The sequence below is a fragment of the Berghia stephanieae genome, chromosome 12 (genome assembly GCF_034508935.2).
Source record: "Berghia stephanieae isolate SIO BIC M18660-M18661 chromosome 12, UCSD_Bste_1.3, whole genome shotgun sequence".
NCBI lineage: Eukaryota > Metazoa > Mollusca > Gastropoda > Nudibranchia > Aeolidiidae > Berghia > Berghia stephanieae.
The window spans coordinates 19,602,057-19,624,154 of record NC_088371.1 but is presented as its reverse complement, the minus strand read 5'-3'; the positions used below and the strand labels follow the sequence as shown (position 1 = coordinate 19,624,154).

General features: G+C 37.7%; 3 protein-coding genes and 1 long non-coding RNA gene across 5 annotated transcripts in view; 2 read left to right on the top strand and 2 right to left on the bottom strand.

Annotated features, from left to right (window-relative positions):
• The window catches only part of LOC144958390 (uncharacterized), a 57,465-nt gene extending 53,863 nt beyond the window's left edge, over window positions 1-3,602 (bottom strand). The window contains exons 1-2 of the mRNA XM_078890382.1: window positions 3,386-3,602; window positions 2,582-2,669 (exon numbers count right to left, since the gene is read on the bottom strand). The gene's annotated coding sequence lies outside the window, so the exon portion shown is untranslated. The remainder of the gene's footprint in view (window positions 1-2,581; window positions 2,670-3,385) is intronic.
• Window positions 3,603-6,850: 3,248 nt separating this feature from the next.
• Window positions 6,851-22,098, top strand: part of LOC144958067 (cytoplasmic polyadenylation element-binding protein-like) — a 54,048-nt gene continuing 38,800 nt past the window's right edge. Inside the window, exon 1 of the mRNA XM_078889672.1 lies at window positions 6,851-6,930. The gene's annotated coding sequence lies outside the window, so the exon portion shown is untranslated. The remainder of the gene's footprint in view (window positions 6,931-22,098) is intronic.
• Window positions 7,276-18,854, top strand: LOC144958069 (uncharacterized). The gene is made up of 3 exons (XR_013642326.1): window positions 7,276-7,714; window positions 13,387-13,634; window positions 14,083-18,854. It is a non-coding gene; the product is annotated as an uncharacterized LOC144958069 (long non-coding RNA).
• Window positions 14,696-22,077, bottom strand: LOC144958068 (uncharacterized). Of its 2 annotated transcripts, none has more exons than XM_078889674.1 (4): window positions 21,950-22,077; window positions 19,375-19,597; window positions 18,092-18,184; window positions 14,696-16,746 (listed from the first exon to the last, which is right to left on the bottom strand). In XM_078889674.1, the coding sequence occupies exons 3-4, from the start codon at window positions 18,180-18,182 to the stop codon at window positions 16,535-16,537; spliced, it is 303 nt and encodes a 100-aa protein (XP_078745800.1). In that variant the 5' UTR covers window positions 18,183-18,184; window positions 19,375-19,597; window positions 21,950-22,077; the 3' UTR covers window positions 14,696-16,534. The 2 variants fall into 2 exon arrangements, with proteins under 2 accessions (XP_078745800.1, XP_078745801.1); XM_078889675.1 differs by having other exon boundaries at window positions 21,967-22,058.

The following is a 22,098-nucleotide window of genomic DNA, read 5'->3' as shown; positions in this document are numbered from 1 at the left end:
CTGTGGAATGGAGTACTGCACCCCCGTGTGGAGTAGAAGCAGGAAAGTCTAAAAGGTAAACTTCAAACTATGTAAGTCATAGTGTCATGAACATTATCAATCATGCGCAAAGAGTGGGACTAGGTTACGGTAGGAATTCATCACCTCCACCTCATATACATATATATATATATATATATATATATATATATATATATATATATATATATATATATATATAGAGAGAGAGAGAGAGAGAGAGAGAGAGAGAGAGAGAGAGAGAGAGAGAGAGAGAGGAAGTGCGGGTTGTCTTTTCATATTCCAAGTGCAAGTCGATTGAAATCTCGACGGCCTTCGTAATTTGGTTCCCTGGCTTCAGAAGTGAACACAATTAATTATGAGATGGAGATCAACTTGGAAGACTGCCATTCCTCAGGACGGAGAGACGATTACTCAGAACTGGGTAAGAAGTTTCAGAATTTTGAACCAATAAGAGGAGATATTGGGTGGTGGATGAATAGACTACAGCAGCCACTCTGCATCAGTGGGACCTGACAGTGTCTCCCACTTACATTCCTTTTGATAATGGTCCGGAGGTTGCAGAGCATCTGGTTATTACACTGCATTATAACTCAATAGGGAACACAAAAGTGTGATGTCAAAAAAAAACTGGTTCCAATCTCAGTTGAAGTGTAATACCGCTCTTCCGGAGGACTGGATACTTACTTACCTTGTGTAATTAATCTTCTGTTTTCAGAGTGATGGCATCTTATTTTTAGTCTAAATATATGCTGGATGTCTAGCAAGATTAACTGCCCTCGCTCTATTACGGCTCATAATCCTAATAATCTAGCCGTACACCCTTCCACTAAAATAGTTATGCCAGCTTATGCTTTATTATGTAACCTATTCATAATAAGTCCTCTGAAAGTCTGGTTACGTACACACTTCCAGTGATTTTGGAACCGGAAAAGTAGGTGTGACGTCACGACTTTTCTACACTATTGGTACGATAGGGACATGTCACAAGTGTGAGGAGGGTTTTTAGAGAACGGATCGTCATAACATTTTAGAGTAGCCAAACAGATTTAGATGATATTATAGTCTATGCTACAAGGGAATGTTCAACTCACGTCTTTTTTCCATGCCCAATCGATGGTTCCTCTGTGACCTCTTGTTTGCTATACATGGCAAGCTATTATTATGGATGCATTTTAGTATTATCTTAACTCACTCAATCCTAGAGATTGTTGCTACTTTTCAAAATTTGAAAAAAATGTATTAAAAATGATCATGTACATAGATAGTTTTATTCCACTTCCACTAACATGTATAAACGAAAAACATTAACTTTGATACTACGCCTATAGTTTGTCTCAGAAAAATGTAATAAATAGGCATGGGGTAAAAGTAACCCGGATAAACTACGGGTATAGTCGGTGTTAGGGTTGAGTGAGTTAAAGTATGAGTCTCTGGTTATTTATTCAACTTAAAGTGCTTACGCTATTATCTAGATACGTGTGTTGTCATAGTGTATTTTATTAAAACTAGTCAATGAACATTTCAACTGTTCTATTTTTCCTTAATTTTTTTTTAATATTTGGTTTTTGCACAGATCCTAAAGCATCACTCACAATTTTTACACGTGCGATTGAAAAATAAATGCATAATGTCGTCAAGTGTTACGATGCAATTCCTTCATCCGTGTGTTACAATATTGTGATAGATACTCACTTACTGTATGACTGACCTATTTGTTTGTTTGGCTTAGCATCTTCTACTAAAGGGAGCGATGGGCTCAAGAAAGAATGTTTGCCATGTATCTGGAAATAAACAGTCAATGGCACGGAACGGGCCAAAGGGCAGGGAATATGCTGATTGATTAATGCTAAGTAACGCTCGAACCATCAATTTAGGGTCATAAATTCCTCTTTAAGTAAAAATAGTGTTGGTAGATTGCTTCTTTCTTTCTTTTTCTGATAATGGCCTCGTTCTTGGATCCGGATGTACAATGTATTGTTTCGGGGAGGCCTTCCGAAAGCTCGTCGTGTTTAGGGAAACAACCCAAATATTCCCTCAACTTACCCTAAGAAAAAATAAAACCTTGTGCCTTTAACTATCCCTACTAGAAAAAAAAACACCCTAGCACTATTACTAAGACGTATAACTAACCCTTATTGGAAAAGAAATCCTCCGACCTCAAACTAACCCTAATAGTAATAGAAACTAAAAACCTAGGACTGTTTTGCACGACCTTTCAATACTTCAAGGACAAAATGGCGGAGGAGAACCAAATCAATAGTCATGTTAGGAAATTTAAAACTTTCAATAATCTATCTAGGTTTGTTCTAGAGTGTTTTCTATATATATTGACAAATTGAATAAATAAACGACTGACAAAAGATCCACGGTGAAAATACTAATCGAAAGAGATGCTAGGCCGATGAGTGTTCGGAAGGCAAGGCCTCCCCCGCGTTTTTGTATGCACAATGTATTATTTCGCCAAAAGCCATCGTTTAATATAACGATAATGATAAATGCGCATCTTACATTTTGTAATCTATCTGTAATGATTAGAAGCTTCTGTTACCCATGGACTTACCGGACAAATGTCCTTTATTATGATTAGGATGGTGAATAGATCAGGGGCTGATGGAAGCAAGCTGCCATTCCGTTACCGACCGGTGGACCTGGAATAGATATAAACATGTTTGCCTAAAAACCATGTGAGCCTTCATATAGCACAATATCCACTAAATTTGCTTGAAGCACTTTACAAGGGGCTCGTAACCGCTGCAACACAAAACATATAAGACGAGAAAAGACGTCTTACTTGTGCGACTAATCTGATTACTGACCATGTTCAACGTTGTTGCTTGGCTGTATTTGCTCTGTGTTTGCAAAGCTACAGAACAAAGACCCCATTTCATGATCGTAACCATTGGTCATTGGGCTCTAAGTTAATGAATGTGCGCATATTATTTATTATTTGCATGTCCGACTGTTTCCCGAAATCTATTATTTGGGAGGCCTTCCGAAAGCTCCTACATCCCCAGTATTCTTGTTCTAGTAGGGGGTTTGGGAGGGGGAAGACTTAAAAAAAAAAAGATAAAAGTTTCCCCCCTCCCAAACCCCCTACTAGAACATTATAAAAAACAAGAATACTGGGGGTGTAGGAGCTTTCGGAAGGCCTCCCAATTATTTGGTTTGAGAGTATTTCTATTCTATAACAAGAATGAGACCATGACAATTTGCCCAATCAGACTTGTAAATTGATACACGCAGGCTCTAACTCTAAGCCACCAACTTTGTAGTTTATCTCACTGCCATTCTCATTCAATTCATTAATTCATTCATTCATTATATTCATTATTAATTGTTTACAATTGCAACTAATCAAACCCACCTTGAAATGAATTTACGAGGCAGCTTGCATGGCAGAGGTAAACATTTCTCAATCGAGATGGAGTTCTAAATGTACCCTGTTTATCGACTTGCTCAACTTTTGGTTTTCCTTTTCCTAAATTCCAACCGATCAAAATCAAAACCTAAATAAATGTCGATTTTAAAAATGTCTTCTACAATCCGAAAGAGGCCACCGACGGATGTGAAACAATTGGCGTGACGTCACCATATCGTGAAGAAATTGATGGAAGCGTTTTGTGGTCGAGGCTAAATCAAGATGATAGAGATTATGAGAATACTGCTTCAAAAACCAGTTAACATCTATTTTTAAAGCCACTTGCTTGGTTACTTACTCATCCACTCACGCATGGTTATGTGGTCTTGTGGTATGACACTCGCTTTCGAATTGGAAGGTCCACGAGTTCCGCATAGTTGAGTTGAGTGCGGTTATGTGGTCTTGGGTCTTCGGATCGGAAGGTCCTGGGTTCGAGCCTCGCTCGGCGCATAGTTCAGTCCTTGGAAAAGACTCTTTACTCGTATTCTCTCACCGTACTCGGATGTAAAATGAGTACATGGCCCTTAATTAACAGCGTTGTCTATGTCGGAAAAATTGTAATATCGCCTAACAGGCGTAAAGCGCTTTGGGCACATTTAGTGGATATTGCGCTATATAAAAGCTCTATGTGCACATATGATCGAGTCTGATAACAGAACGCAATAGGCTTCAACAGTCGTGACGTCACTTCCCTCGTAATGACGCATAGTAACTTAGTAACTGGTTCTAAACTATCGGAACAATGGCGGACGCCCCTATGAAATACTTCTCCGACGAGCATAGGAGTGTATCCAGAGGAGAAAAACATAAATCTGATCATGTTTTGACTTTTATACATTCTGATCACATGACAAGTGAAAAAGTTATAGCCAGCATGAAGAATAAAAAGTACCGATTTTCTTTGTTTAGAACCAAGCTGCTGATTGCTGGGCGGACGTGACATCAGACTATTGAATCCTATTGTCGGCTTGGTATAATATTTGGACATTTTGTGTTGGTTTGATAGTACATATGTCCATTACAATGAGCCCTTAACAATTTGGATTATCAGAACTGCAAATAAGTACACGTAGAAACGAACTAATAAATAAAATTGTGATTAACACCAAATTGATAAGAAGTGAGGGATTTCTTGTTTTTAACAGTTTAAGAATGAAAACACAATGAGGAAGTTGATTTTAACTCAAAATTTTAAGCTTAAATTTAAATTTGAATTTATGAGCATCAGGGCCACATGACGATTAGTTGGCTTACTCATGGTTATACCGGGTTCTATAGCGTGGCAGGGACAATAGCAATTACTTGCCATCCTCTGGATAGGACACTAGTCTATCGAAAAGTACTTTCCGGCAGATCTAACAGACCCAGCTACCCAATCACTGCTAGGTGGACGATGGATCAGAAAAAAAGAAATCTCGACTGCACTCTGGACTTATTTACGTGTGAAGCTAGTGCTCTACCAACTGAGCAACTGAGGCCCTATTTTGAGACGATTGGTCAAATCAAATTTTCATCTTTGTTGTTTCTCCATTTTCTCCGGCTTTGGGTGGGAGGGGGGATTGGGGAGGGAGGGGGGAGGGGAGGATGACTGACGTTTTCGAGGAATGTATTTTAAACGTTGCACTGTTTCATATTGGGTGTGTAGAATAGATGGAAACACACAACACACAACCGTTGTGATCTACTGTACACGTCGCACACAAACCTTTTGGTGTGCATCATTATCGATTTATAAAATGAAAGACAATTAAATGATGTCACTCAGCTTTTTCTTTTAGGTTTTTGACTGCCAGTTGATGATTAACTCTCACTAAATTCTCTCAAGCAATAATTTAGCCTTTTATTATTATTATTATTATTATTATTATTATTATTATTATTATTATTATTATTATTATTATTATTATTATTATTATTATTATTATTATTATTATTATCATTATTATTATTATTTTTGTTTTTGACTGGACACCAGAGTAATATTGTAGTATCACTCAACACAGAAGCGTTACGTGATTAAATGTGAGTGAACCATTTTATTACTGAGTATAAATTAGAGTATAATATACAAATATATCGCAACAACATTGTAAGTAGGAAAAACGGTATAAATAAATCAAATATGGAAAGCAAGGAACAAAGAGTGCATCCTTCTCTAGCTGCCAATTCCTGAATAGTTTCACCTGGTTTCCTCTGGAGGTGGCACTGCTCCATCATATATTTTTCAATTTCTGCAAGACTGAGTGTGGTTATCGCCTTAGCTGGTGTTTCTTGACTCGCCATGTTAGTCAGTATTTTGTAAACAACCGGCGATTGATTGACAAGGAAAAAATCTGCTTTCTTCTCATCAGGTACGGAGTGAGCAGTTAAAAATGTATTAAAACGTTGCCAGTAGTCGCTCCATATCTCTAAGGCAGGGTCGAATGCGACAAAGCTCGGAATAGCTGGAGGTTTTGATAAACATGTATTGCTACCGGTCATAAGTTTCATGAACATTTCCATCTGCTTTTCTTGTCGTTCAACAGCTTGCTTCATGTGCTCTTGTTATTGCAGCATTTGTTCATTTTGTTGTTCAGTCTGGGGTTGTATAATATGGTGATGAGCTCTTTATTTGACAAGATGACAGTAGTGCTGACACGACTATATTATGTACAATAAGGATACGAAGATGCAACGCGAGCGAAGGGTAGTAAATTATTGACGCAATAAAACTTATAATTATAATTACTCACCCAAGCGTCCGACTGTTTGGTTGTATGAAGACGACGTACCGTTTTGATTACTTTCGTGACGTAACACTTGACCTCAGTGCCCACGAACTGTGGCGGGGAAAAAAGGCGGGAAGGTTTTTTCCACGTGATGGGCGGCTGTCCACATGAATAGTCTACGTCCATAACATTGATCGTCATTATCATCATCATCACCATCATCATCATCATTGTTATTATTATTATTATTATTATTATTATTATTATTATTATTATTATTATTATTATTATTATTATTATTATTATTATAAACACCACCACCCACCACCACAACCACCATCATCATCATAATCATCATCATCATCATCATCATCATCATCATCATCATCATCACCATCATCATCATCATCATCATTCACCATCATCATTATCCTCATTAACACCATCATCATCATCATCATCGTCATCATCATCAGCATCACACATCACTCACACTCTCTCTCTCTCTCTCTCTCTCTCTCTCTCTCTCTCTCTCTCTCTCTCTCTCTCTCTCTCTCTCTCTCTCTCTCTCTCTCTCCCACCACCACCACTACTCACACACCTCTTTACCACAAGTTTATCTTTCGTATTTTATCATATTTTCAGTTTAGCAATTTTAGTTATTCGACATTTCACAGCTAAACGGAAATGTAACTACTTTTCCGGCCCTTTCCCCCTCACAACATCAGGGCCCGTTCTAATGAACGCGGACTAGCGCTTAGTCCCGGACTATCTCTGACTTTAGTAAATGACTAGAAAAAATCGGATTTAATGTGAGATGACTAAGCTAGTCCCAGACTAAAATCACGTCACCTTCGGACTAAGTTTGGCCAAGATTTAGTCACTTGCTCGAGTCGGACTTGATCGTTTAGTCTCTGACTAGTAACTAAGAAACGGCGTCAACAAAGATGGCGGCCAATGTTAGACGACTCGGTTCGCGAGAAAAAAATACATAGAAAAAGAATTATAACGACAAAAGTAATCTGTTGATATTTGTCAATGCTAATGGGAACGGTTTAAAGGTCACAGATCGTCGAAAGCACACATTTTTGTCCGGGAAACTAATAAATCTGATGAAGTTGAGTGACTCAGTGAGTCTGAGTCTGAGATTTCAGCTTCGCTTGGTTCGAAGTTTAAGTTTAGATTTAGATATTTAGAGAATAACAAACAAACAACTAACTTATTTCTTAATATGAAAATTATGTTGTTTAGCTAAAACACCCCTACCCCCTTTTATTTTCTTTATTTTTGTGCCAAGCAAAGCAATGCGAAGTTACTCTCGATCACATGACGTGATTCGTATGACTGACTATGACACTGTCATTGACAGTACTGTCAAAACAACTGTCAACACAAATTCGTCAGAGACGGCTGATTCAACGGGAGAGGGTGTTTCGGGCCAGACTCAATCCCATCGATTCGTTTAACGACGATGAAATATACGAACATTTCCGTTTTCATCGTGAACACATTTTTATAATTTGTGATCTTGTAAAAGACGACCTTGATCGTCTTCTCTGGAGGAAAGGTTAGTATTTGTATTCATTTTAATTCTAATCTCCTACTATCCAGGTCTTGACTAATCTTTAGAGAAGTTTTCTTACATTCTCATGCATCCAACCCAAAATCGGTGCCAAGACTTCTTCTCCTTCATCTTCACACCTCCTCGTCCTTCTTCATCAACATCATCATATTCATCTTCTTCTCCCACTTCTTCCTCCTCCTCTTCTTCTTCTCAACTGAACTAGTCAAACTAAGTGTTAGTGTTGGTAGATCTCTCTAATCATCACACACAAACCACTATGACTGTTAGTGGTATGACATGGAATGGAAATTTTTTTACCGCTCTCTGGCACTATTGAATTTTGCATTCCCTTAACCAATTTTCGTGCTCTTGTTGGAGATTATTTTCACTGTAATTGTAATATTTTGAAAGGGAACATTTTTCATTAGAAAACCAGTTTAGAATTGAAGAAAAAAAAAATAATTGTACAGTTGGACTGACAAATTGCTGAGGAGAATCAATCTTTAAAATAGGATTTTTCACTCGAGGCGATGGGGCAGCATGGCTCAGCAGTATGGTCTTTGCTTTGTATCCAAAAGGTAATTAGTTTGATCACCCGTTGTACTGTGTGGTCTTGAGCAATCCATCTCGTACTAGTTCCATTTGCGGCACTGCACTGCGGCTGATGTCTGGGTTATTCCAGTATTCCCTTGGAATAGACCCTAAAGACAGACAAATTTCCCCATTTGATGAAAAAAGGGAATGTTATCTTTATATACATATATGCTGGTCTGACATCCGAATGCAATATGGGCCTCGTTTAACATTGTTGCACTGGACATTATTTTGTGTAATTTTTTGAGATTTTCATTATAACAATGAGCTCATGATGTATTGGGTTATCAGACCTGCAAATAAGTGCACGTTGCCTTAAGACTTTCCCCGTGTGGTGTCCGGGGTCCCTCAACTGAGAGGGTCAAGAATAGCCCAACGCCAAGCCAGCGTGTCGTAAAAGGCGACTAATGGTGTGTGATTCCCCCATCTTTGAGTCACCTGGTCCTCCAGGTTGGGGTTGGCAAAGGGTTAACACCCCTTTCCGTTAAACTCAAACCGTTACAGAAACACAGACAGACAAACCAAATCCTTTTTTTAGCTTGGGCGACCGAAGAGTTTCTGGAATTACAGAATTTATGAAGGACAACAGACAAAGCCGAAAGGACTCTGCTGACCCGATGACGTCTTCGCCAAACAAGCAGCTTCGAATTGCGTCGTGGAACGTTCGCACCATGTATGAAGCAGGAAAAAGCTCTCAAGTTGTGACTGAGATGAGAAGATACAGGCTGCATATACTTGGAGTAAGCGAAACCCACTGGATACAATCCGGACAGAAACACCTCAAGTCTGGGGAGAAGATTTTATATTCAGGGAGAGGGGACGGGATTCATACACAGGGAGTAGGAATAATTCTAAGCAAGTTTGCCCAGAAGTCACTGAGAGGATGGGAACAATGCGGAGAAAGGATCATCATGGCGTCCTTTACAACACGGAGTAAGAAGATCAGCATGAACATTGTACAGATCTATGCCCCAACAAATGATGCAACAGATGAGGACAAAGATACATTTTATGGTCTGCTACAACAAGTCATTGACAAGTTGCCAAGGAAAGACATCAACATATTGATGGGAGATGCTAATGCAAAAGTGGGACAGGATAACGTAGGCTATGAAGGTATCATGGGACGTCATGGCATGGGAGAAATGAATGATAATGGTGAGAGATTTGCAAATTTCTGTGCATTCAACAGTTTGGTGATTGGAGGATCAGTGTTCCCCATAAGAGGATCCACAAAGCAACTTGGGTCTCACCAGATGGTGTGACAGAGAATCAGATTGATCATTTTTGTATCTCTCGTAGATTCAGACGTTCATTGGAAGATGTGACAGTGCGGAGAGGGGCAGATGTTGGATCAGACCACCACCTGCTATTGGCAAAGCTTAAGCTCCGACTCAGAAAACACGGGGCCAGATCACATACAAGAAGAAAATTCGAGGTGAATGCACTTGATGGGGAAAAGAATGAGGAATTCAAACTACAATTGAGTAATAGATTCCAACCTCTTACTGAGCTCGAGGAGGACATAGATGTAGAGTCACATTGGGCAAAGATCAAGGAAGTTTACATAACAACTTGCCACGAGGTATTGGGGGTAAAGAAATCGGAACATAAAGAATGGATAAGTCCAACCACCTTGGACCTTATTGAAAAGAGGAGAACAAGGAAGGAACAAGTGAATGCAAGCCGAACAAGGGCTTCAAGACTGGATGCACAAGAGCAGTATCGAGCCATAGCTAAGGAAGTCAAAAGATCTGTGAAGAAAGACAAGGAAGCATTCATGAACAGACTTGCAGAGAAAGCAGAAGCAGCAGCGACTGGAGGACACATGAGGATCCTTTATCAAACTACCAAGACACTTGCTGGAAAATATGGGAAACCAGAGGTACCAGTCAAAAACAAAGATGGGAAAACTATTTTTGGAAAAGAGGCTCAATCTGAACGATGGAGGGAACATTTCAACTGCCTTCTGAACAGACCACCACCAGACAACCAGCCAGAAATTTTGCCTGCAAGGAATGAGCTACCAATTAGCTGTGATCCACCATCGATAGCAGAGATTGTGGGTGCCATTAACAAGATGAAAAGGGGGAAAGCTGCTGGACCAGACCAGATTCCACCGGAGGCTCTAAAAGTTGATGCGGAAAGAAATGCTGAGGCCCTGCACCCACTATTTGAGAGAATCTGGAATGACGGGATATTCCCAAAGGATTGGAAGGAAGGACATCTTATCAAGCTTCCAAAGAAAGGGGACCTCAGTAATTGTAATAATTATCGAGGCATCACTCTTCTTTCTATCCCAGGAAAGGTTTTCAACCGTATTATTTTAGAGAGAATTAAGAATGCAACAGATGCTAAACTGCGGGACGAACAGGCAGGTTTTCGGAAAAAACCGTTCAACCACCGACCAGATTGCCTCTCTGCGAGTCATAGTGGAACAGTCTATAGAATGGAACTCTCCTCTTATTGTCAACTTTCTGGATTACGAGAAGGCTTTCGACAGTATTGACAGAGCAACATTGTGGAAAATTCTGGCACATTATGGACTCCCTGAAAAGATAGTAAACCTCATTAAGGAAATGTATGAAGGATCAAGTTGCAGGGTTGTACATGAAGATCAGCTGACTGACAGCTTTGAAATTAAGACTGGTGTCAAGCAGGGATGCTTGCTCTCTCCATTCCTGTTCATCCTTGCCATTGATTGGCTAATGAAGGAAACCTCCAAAGGGAGAAGAAATGGGATACAGTGGACCCCCTGGACACAGTTGGATGATCTGGATTTTGCAGATGATCTGGCTCTTTTGTCCCACACCCAGGATCAGATGCAAGCAAAAACCACAATTATAAACAGCCTCTCGGAATCAATTGGTCTAAGAATACACCCTGTAAAGTCAAAGGTCTTGAGGATAGGTACGCGTCAAAGGGAGCAGATCAAAGTAAAAGATCAGGAACTCGAAGATATAGACACTTTCTGCTATCTCGGAAGTATAATTGACAAGGATGGAGGCACGGAAGCAGAGGTGAAAGCACGAATAGGAAAGGCACAGGCTGCATTCACATCTTTGAACAGAGTTTGGAGAACTAAAGATATCTCCCTTCAACTAAAGCTAAGACTTTTCAACTCAAACGTGAAGTCTGTCCTACTGTATGGATGTGAAACTTGGAACGCATCACAGGCATGTATAAGGAGGGTACAGATTTTTGTAAACAGGTGCATGCGTAAGCTACTCAGAATAAAATGGATGGATAGAATAAAAAATGAAGAAGTATGGAAAAGAACACAGCAGAAACCAGTAGGAGAGGATATAGGAAGAAGACGATGGAGGTGGATTGGACACATGCTTAGAAAGAATGACTCAACTATAACAAAGAAAGTATTGGACTGGAACCCTCAGGGCAGAAGATCAAGGGGAAGGCCACGAGGAACATGGAGAAGAATTAAAGAAGCTGATATACAGAGAAGTGGTAAGACCTGGAATGAGATAAAAAAGTTGGCTCAGGATAGAGAAGGATGGAAACTGTTTGTCTGTGGCCTATACCCTGACCAGGGTGAAAAAAGGCAATGATGATGCCTTAAGACTTAAGGAAAATTAGTTTATTTCATCCCAGCTTAAATGATGAGATTTACCGTTATAATATCATAATAGATGCGAGAGTAAAATACAAACTATGACGCTATTTCAATACGAAGCAGAAATCAGAGCCGTTCGAAACATTACAAGAAATACAAAAAAAAAAAAAAATATCGGATCGGAAGGTCCTGGGTTCGAGCCTCATGCTCGGCGCAAATTTGAGTCCTTGGAAAAGACCCTTTTCTCACATTCTCTCACCGTACTCAGGTGTAAAATGAGTACCTGGCCGTTAACAGTGTTGTCTTTGTCCGAAAAATTGTAATATCGCCTGACAGGCGTCATGTCCCATCCTACATGTTAAATGTTGCTGTTGACCAGGGAACTGTTGTAAAGCGCTTTGAACACATTAAGTGGATATTGCGCTATATAAAGCTCAATTTAATTTAATATGAATCAATTAAAAATTTTCTCTTGCGGTTATACCAAAGCTGTTAAAAAATCGTAATATGTTGTTTCAAAACTTGTGTCGTGTTTTTAAAATTTCACTTCAAATACACATTACAAAGATGTTGTCGACGGTCAATTATAAATGAATGATGTGATACAGGAACCTTCTCCCAATAAAGTAAATAATAATTATAAATTTCCCTTTAATAGTCCTCATGCGGAAATTTGTCTTAGGGTTTATTCAATGGGAATACTGGAAGAACTCCGGTGTCAGCCGCAGCACAGCGCTGCAAATTGAGCTAGGGAGAGGTGGCTTGTTGATGGCCACATGCCATGGTGTATATTCGAACTAGGTATCTTTTGGGTACAAAGCAAAGACCATACTGGTGAGGCACAAGCGTCAAGTACAAAGACATTTTTTGAAAAAATAATTAAAATTTAGCCTTATATAACGCAATATCCACTAAATGTGCTCAAAGCGCTTTACAAGGGGACCCTGGTCAACAGCAACATTTAACATGTAGGACGAGACATGCGCCTGTCAGGCGATATTACAATTTTTCGGACAAAGACACCGCTGCTAACGGCCAGGTACTCATTTTACACATGAGTACAGTGAGAGAATGTGAGTAAAGAGCCTTTTCCAAGGACTCAACTATGTGCAGAGTGCGAGGTTCAAACCAGGACCTACCGATCCAAAAGCGAGTGTCATACCAATAGACCACATCCGCACAAAGACATCATGCTGAAAGTAATCGCATCAAATAGTTCTTCCTTCACTCCTTCAGAGCTGCAAAGTACATGGTTGTTAAAAGGTCACCCAATGACTACTACTCCCCCACCCTCATCCCATCTCCATTCCCTGACGCCTGGGTTATTCCATTCTTCCCTTGGAATAGACCCTGAGACACATTTCTCCTATGGGATGAATAAAGGGAATTTTATTATTTTATATGAGGAAATTGTGCGCGAGCTGTATTGTACGTAAGTTGACTACACTTCCTGATTAAGATTTTATTGCAGGTTTTATTATATGCAAAATTTTCCTTCTCCCATTTTTAGGTCGTCTCTGATGCAATTTTATAAGTTACAAACTTGGTTCCTAAGTGGCCTGGTTCAGTGCATGATGCAAATTTGGGCTATTCTTTGCATTTGAGGATCCGCATCGCAGGGCTTTGGATGGTGTGATCCTTGGAGACAGTCGTTATATGTTAAGAAATTGGCTAATGACCCCAATACCAAAACCCCCAAAATAGAGGAGAAGAGGCATTTAACACCGCCCATCGTATCACAAAATGCACAATTGAAAGGTAAGTTTTACCAGTCATATAATCCCACCCTCCAGGAAACAATAACATTTTGATAATTTTTGAAATTTAATATTTCAGGTTTATTTTTATATCCACTTTAACAATACAATTTGCAAATGATCAATGAAAATAAAAGAAAATTAACCAAAAAAATAGTTGTAATCATACTGTCATTGTCATAAACATTAAATTTTTTTTTGAAGAACTCAGATTAACCATTATAATTCTTTCCCTTCTAATTCTAATTAAATTACTGAGAAAAAAAAAAAAGAGAGAGAGAGAGAAGAGAGAGGAGAGAGAGAGAGAGAGAGAGAGAGAGAGAGAGGAGAGAGAGAGGAGAGAGAGAGAGAGGAGAGAGAGAGAGAGAGAGAGAGAGAGAGAGAGAGGTCCATTTAATTTTAATTGGTTTTAAGTGTACATGTACAAGCAATTATTGTCAATTCAACAGAGTAATTGGAGTGGTTAAAAGAAGATGGAATTGTCTCCATGACAAGCTCAGAATGACGCCTGACAGAGCCTGCAAGGTTATTTATGTGTGTTTTTGGCTCCACAACTTTGCTGTTGATGCTGGCCTACCCATGGAAGAAAACAACCGTAATGATGATGATGACAGCAATCATAACTTTTCTCCTATTGGGACTCAGGAAGGAGCATCTGAACAGAACGTCTTGCTGCTGGCAAGGCAGCCAGGCTGAATTATAGAGCTTTTAGAAATATCGTTGACCCTCTCTTATCAGGAAATAAATATAATCATTAATGTAGTACATCACTCTACAAGTATACTGTGTGCAGTATTCTTGTTGTGATGAGCTACATAAATGCTACACTGTTTTAATTATTGTTCCAGCTGGTCATATGGAAACAAATTTCTATATCATATAACTACAAGTCGCCTATCAGGCATCTAGTACTCTTTGACTATCCCATTTTACTCCTTTTTACTGGCGCTGATGTGTTGCAAGTGCTGTAAAACCCTTAAAAACAAAAACAAACCTGTTTTGCAGGAAGTATTAAAGTGCATTCACTGTAATTTTTTCTGGAATGGGTCTGATATAAATTGGAAAACTGAACAAGAATTCTCATGCCTGAGTCGGTTATCAAACAGAAAACAAAGGGGCATTAAAATTTTCTTTTTTTTAAGGTCATCAAAATCCTGAGTTGAGCAATCAAATTTTAACTGCCCTATTGTCATAAGACAATTACATATTGTAAGACCTTTTGTATAAATCATTCTCCAGCCGCTTAGCCAAAGCCTAGGATAGTCCCAAGTCACATTTGTGATAAGGGTCTTAAATCGTCATGCCACTGTACAAGTTTGTGACAATAGGCCAAAATAACAATCTGTATTTATTCCAGAGGATTTGTTCTACCAATAACATAAGGAACAATGGAGTGATTGTAGTAAAAAAAAAGGCCTTAAACACTGCACGCATGCGATTTTAAGTAAATTTTAACAAAAACATATCAGCTCTATCAAAAGTACAGATTGAGATAAATACAGGACTAAAACCACTCTAAATAACAACTAGAAAATCTCAAGAACCATTTTTAAAAAATGGTTTAAGGCAATTCATAAGACAGGTTTTAACTGCGATTTTCTAAGATACTATGAGGCCAATTTTTTCTACACTACGGACAAATGTATTGCAACATGTCTCCATGGATTGCTTTAAACCATTTTAAAAATTGACTCAAAATACATGTGATTGAATTAATATTCAGATTCAAGACATTAGAAACCAATTGGGTCATGGATAAAAACCAAATGATGACGTCATTTGTGAACGCTCCCAGGTGATTTTCATACATGAATTAATTTCCTATATCTGTCATCTGCATTTTTATGCGGCCGCAAATCAGGGCGATCCGCAAATTTGGGCAAATTTCCCAAAATTGGCAAATCGCGTGGCAAATTTTGGAAAAAAAAAGGAAGCGAAAACAAAATAACGAAAAAAAAAGTGCGAAACTTGAGAAATGTTAAAGCTTTGCCTGGGCCCAAACCAAGGGAAGCTACTCTCTACGGATAATGATCTCATGCTCGCAGTGTATCTGCATACACTGCAATTCCCAATTTTTGTGATATTTCTCAGCATGAGTTCACGGGGTATATTGAGAAACTGGGGCCCAGTGCTGTGAGAAAGTCTGATACTGGAATTATAGATCTGATCCTATTTTGGAAGTCTGTGGCAGATCATGTTCCAGCTCTCGCTGCATTGGCGTCCCGGTATGCCTTCTCAACATGCTCGTCAATTGATGCTGAGCGAAGTTTTTCTCTTTACAATCTTGTCTTGTCTTCCAGAAGGCGTAGACTCACAGAAAACAACATCAAAGGACTAGTTTTCCTTTACTACAATAAGTAGTAAAAGAAAACTAGGCCTTTGATGAGTCTGACTGAAAGTGTACGTCTTTGTGTGTGTGTGTGTGATTGTCTGAAAGTTTGGGCGCATAAATCGCTTTACATTGTGTAAATTAATAAATGTAGCCTCCTTAAATTATTTAAATGTAATAAATTGTCTTATATATATTTTTTTTTTTTTCTGTATCGCATGTTAATTTTTACTGAAACGCTTAGTTCTCCTCGGCAAATTTTTGGGCAAATTTTGGTCTTTTTGGCAAATTTCTTGGCAAATTTTGGGGTTTTTTTGGGCAAGTTTTGGCAAATTTTAGGTCCCAATTTGACAAAAAATGCAGATGACAGCTATAATATCAAAAGATATAAAAAGAATAATTTAATTATAAGTAGTGTCATAATTAATATGCCTCATCTTAAATTTCATGTACGGTATTCAATTTTTATGGTATTTTGTTCAACAATGGAGTTTTTTTTTTTTTATAATGGAGTTGTTTTTCAAAATTTCTGACTGCAGCCATTGATCCACTAATGGATTGTCAGTGATCTGTCATCTCCTCTTGGGGCCAGCTTGCCGTAATCTTTGGCTGATGCCATCTGAGGCATTCCACTCCTCTGGTGTATGGAGAAGAGTTTCTGTTGTCTCCTCTTGAAAGTGATTTGACAAATCATCTATTACAACTATTGACTCCACCACAGAGCAATCAACAAAACTGATTTCATTAATCTCATTCATATCCATCTGTTTGGCTAGTGTTGAAGCTGTGGAGGAAAAATAATCTTTAGAACATCTTTTTCACTGCATTGAAACAAAACATGTTTATATCTGTGAATTATGAAACTGGCCACATTATGAAATCAAGTGGTGCTGAAATCAAAAACGTCATTTCATTTTGAAACTTCTCTGATACAACATTGTCTTCAGGTCAAAGCCAGCATTTGGAATGATAAAAACTTTTGAACAATGTTATCTCCTTAAGCAACATGAAATGCTGGCCATTTAATTAAGATAATTTTAGAACTACATCCCACTTTTTAAACAAATCCTTATAAACTGTTCGTCAGTGCTTAAAAGTGTTAATATAAATATATTTGAGAAGACGATGGACTCAGCAACAGTATGCATTTTTGTTTTATTTCCTTGTAAATCATCTTTTTGTTTTGAGTATTTTTCTCTAAGGGGGAACCAGTATTTTTTTTTAAACATATATAATATGTGATAAGTAAGCATTTGAGTGTGTTCCTCTTAGTGGGGACCTGTGCTTGTGCCTGGACGACACTTTAGGTGACTTTAAACTAAGTACACTGATGGCATGCTCTTGGAATCTACATCCATTCCATATAAGTATAAGAACCATTCCCTTTTTGTTTTACTTATTAGTGCTTTGAATTGGTAATCTAGAATTGCTTGACTATCCATTTGCATCCTTTTTACTGGTGCTGAAATGACCTAAATATATCGAAAGCAATTAAAAACAGAAGAGGATTTATAATTCTAGACCATTTTGCTATCCCATTTTCTTCCTTTTTACTGGCACTGATATGACCTTAATGTGTTGCAAGCGCCGTAAAACCATTAAAAACAAACAAATAAAGAATGTTGATTAAACAAAATCACACAACCTCACTTATATTATACTTCGTGGTCCCACTGTCACTTCAATGTCCCCCATTTTGACCAACTTGTTAGCCGTGATAGTCCTTTCAGTACTGTTGTCAATGTTAAATACACTGTTAGTGGCTATGTGGTCTTGTGGTATGACACTCGCTTTCGGATCGGAAGGTCCTGGCCCTGAGCCTCGCTCGGCGCATAGTTGAGTCCTTGGAAAAGACTCTTTACTCATATTCTCTCAAAGTACTCAGGTGTAAAATGAGTACCTGGCCGTTAACAGTGTTGTCTTTGTCCGAAAAATTGTAATATCGCCTAACAGACGTCATGTCCCGTTCTAAATGTTGCTGTTGGTCAGGGACCCCTTGTAAAGCGCTTTGAGCACGTTTAGTGTTTATTGCTATATATAAAAGCTCATTTTAAAAAAATTTTCTTTAGTCTTTCGGGTGAAATTCTATTAATAATTTTATGACTTTTTAGCAAAAGAATTATGCTTACTGATTATGATGTAATCTCCAAGATTACAGTCAGATATGTCAATAATATTTCTGGCTGGACTGGGATTCGGAACCAAACTCTCAGTGCCCATTACTGTAAAGAAAATTGTTGATAAATTTGAATTAAATGAAGTATAGAATTCACAAGTTGCACTTCCAAGTCCAGATTACCCATTACAAACTTAATGAGGAGGAACACAGTGGTTTGTTTTTTTAAAAGGTGAATGGTTATGAAGTTATAATGATTTTAATTCTATTTATATCAATTTTAATATGATACGATATCAATTGATTTTTAATGTAAAATTTGCATCATATAATTACGGGTCTCTGGCTCTTTTTTTTTTTTTAACCATGAAATGCATCCAAGTGTAATCTTATCTTCTGATCTTGAGACCCATGAATCCCAGAAATAACAAATCTGCTGGGAATTGAACCCATGACACTTTGATTCATATGCAAGCATGATAACTCGCTGTGCCATTGGCTTGCCCTAAATAAAACACTAAATGAAACAAAATAAATCTTTACAGGACCCAATTCCAAAGTGGAATTTCAATACAATGTTGCGTGATGTCACTTTGACGATTTGTGATAAAAAATACATGGCAATCCCTTATGACACAAAAGCTCTTGCTCCATCACTTATTTCAAATTTGAAATATTCATATAATTTTGTCAGCTACTTCAGGATTGATGGTGTAAAGTAAATTTCAAGATTTTAACTACCATTGAATTATTAAATGTGAATAATCTTGTTTTGATACTCGACTTCAGTCTTCATTTATTGTTTTAATGTTTTTAAAATTGATAAAAAATCAAGAGGAAACGTGTCCCACAGGCAGTTGTTAGATATGCAATAGAGGTGATATACTTTTGAGACTTAACTACCATAAGAGGATAGTTATATTAGAGAAAAATATTGTTCAATGAATCTGTGCATAGGCAATTGTAAGGATGAGTCAATATTAGACGATCACAAAAGATGCATGCATTGTACAAATTACTTGTTTAAAATATTGTAAGGTACTATCTTTATTCATGTCAGGCAGCCCCAGAGACCAGCGATCACATCGTCCTCCACTGTCCAGTCCCTAAACTTGAAGGTGGCTACGAAACCGTCCTTAGGGCGGAGGAAGACTTTAGAAGCTTGGTTGACGAAATAAATTTGTAGGTGTAGCCATATGCTACTACTACTACTTAATTCATGGAATGCCTAGATGACAGCCTTTTACATTTGTATACAGAACAATGTATGGAACTATTATAATTGCAGAAAATTACCTTGAATACCATCAACAATGGTACTACACTCGCCAATAATGATGAGTACTGGTACTTGTTCAGTAAAGATTGAAGAGGGTCCTGGTTTCCCCCTCCAGTCTGCTTTACAGAATCAACATGACTTTGGACTATTCTTTTCGTGTCCTTGAATTTGTTTTTAGCTCCATCACCGAACGGTTTTTGAGAATTCCGCATTGATTCTCATTCTGATCTTTTCCCAGACCTGAAAATGAAAAGGAGAAAAAAATATGTTAATCAACGATTATGTAATGAGATTGTTGAGGACATTCATTTTGCACTGGAATCAGTTCTATTGATTGCTTTTTGTTGCCATAAAATCTTTGTTTATTATTTTCGTTGTAGCAAACTTTACTTGTATAATTAGTCTGTATCCTTTAATTATTTGCATAAAAAATGTCATGCTTTTGAGTGTAGATTATTATCAGTCATACCTCTTAAATTGGCATTTTATCATTAAATATTTGTAGGGTCTGACTGGAGAGGGTGAAGATTTATTTCTTGCTTATCAAATGTACAAGGGTAGGTCGCCCTAAATCTGTATGCTTTTCTATACCTCAAATTCCAACAGCTCTAACTCCAGATTGGTCAAACTAAACTCTCCACTGTTTGAGAAACTCAATTATTTGACATCTTTTGTTAGTTTGATGTAAATACATATGAGGTATTATCAGTTAACCTTGCTTAAAAACCGAAAATAGATTCCAAACCCGCTCACCCCAAATATGTATGCTCATGCCCCAAACCCGTTAACGGCTTGCCCTAAACCAGAACAGTATTAAATTAGTCTCCTAATTTTTCAAAATTTCATAATTTTTTTAATATGATAATGTTGCGGTAGAATTTCATTTATTATTAGTTTTTAAAAATATTTTCTAAAAGACAAAAAAAATAATTGAGAATATATAAAGAGCATTATCCTAGCATTTACGTTTGTTGCGGTTATAACTTTTGACGCGTCAGCGATTTTCTGTTATTTTTTTGCACTGAAAAAAAAAAAAGAAGAATACATAAAGACACCGCTTGGGAATTTTTTTAAAAAAGAAAAAAAAACACTTTTACTTTTAGAAAGAAGTTTATTTTCACTTCCACTTCATTTCGAATTTTTCTGGTTGTTGACTTGTTCTAAATATTCAAGTGAGTTGAAAGCTTAAAACTTTTGTCATTTTTTGTGGCAACTGACACAGATGCTAGATTGTATACTGTTAAACATGCTCAAAGCTCTGTAAGGGGCTCCAAGCCAATAGCAACACAGCAATATCACAACTTTTCCCCGACAGAGTCATTACTTTTAATGGCCAATTACTCAATAAGGAGCCTTTTCCAATGACTCGACTTTGAACCACTCAGGGTGGGACTTGAATCTTGGCCTACTGGTCCAAATGCAAGTGTCATACTACAAGACAACAAAGCCCCACTTAGTAGGGGCATAGACGAAGGGTGAAATTTATTGCCTAACCTCCGCACTACAGTACATCTATTTATATTGTTTATTGATAAATTATGGGTGCCATGTCGGCTATTATGATGCTTTAAAATTTTCATTGAACATGCCAACCTGCTTTTTTTTTTTTTCATTAATTTTCTTTCTTTTTTTTTGGAAACCCGAGACCGGGTTGCCAAGTAGTAAAAGGGTGGATCAGAGAGCAGAGCAGGGAGATAGGAAGTAGATAAACACAATCCAAAGTAGTCTAGAGGTATACAAATACACAAAGCAACACTGTGAGTGGCAGGGACCTACAGTAGGCACTTGCAAGAATTTTTCAAAATAGTGGCTATGGGTATTAATTTAGCATAGAAAAATAAAGGGGAGTGAAAAAATTATCGCTCTATCTCAACTGGTTAAAAAGTTATGACCGTTTATGTGGTGGAAAATTATATAGCTTAATAGGAAAAAATGTGACCAAAGCACAGCATCCCAATGGATAATCAAGAATAATTCAGAAACAGCTTCAGATACAACTTTGAAATTTTTACATGTGGTAAATCAACATCTCTGTAATACATTGCAAACAGAAAATGAATTATTTATTGAGAAAGAAAAGTATAGTTTAGAGCGGAGACAGCTGAAATCAAGGAAAAATAGATCCCGACATACAAATGAATGACCTATTGGAATTTTGGAAAAGTCAATAATAAAATATTTATTCACATGAAGATAGACCAAATACACCACTGAATCGGCGTCATTTAGTTGTTCACTTTGAACTTGTCAAAATGAAAATAGACCTCATAAAAGCAAAGATATGGACTGACAAATGTTTGAGGTGGTGTATTTAGCCTACAGATGCCCAGTGTCAGTGACCGTGCTGTAGCCTATTTTTATTTCATTTCATGATAGACCAAATACACCACTGAATCGGCGTCATTTAGTTGTTCACTTTGAACTTTTCAAAATGAAAATAGACCTCATAAAAGCAAAGATATGGACTGACAAATGTTTGAGGCGGTGTATTAGCCTAACAGTCTACAGTCCTACAGATGCCCAGTAGTCAGTGACCGTGCTATAGCCTATTTTTATTTCATTTCATTAGTGACAAAGAAAAAATATATGTACTTCTCTTTTTTTCGCACTGTCACGGAGTGCTGCAAAATCGACATAATTGTATTTTCCAGGAGGGCTGCAGTTTCAGGGTTTGAAAAGTTATAGTTTTTCTCTTGTTGAGCTCCATTTTCGTCATTGAATTTCAAAAGGAAATAGAATCT

Bases quoted from the DNA above. Each gene is read 5' to 3' on its own strand.
- LOC144958068 (XM_078889674.1), bottom strand. From the start codon at position 18,182: ATGGGCACTGAGAGTTTGGTTCCGAATCCCAGTCCAGCCAGAAATATT. The intron at 16,747-18,091 runs GTAAGCATAATT...TTTCCTCCACAG, and splicing joins TGGAGATTACATCATAATCA to CTTCAACACTAGCCAAACAG.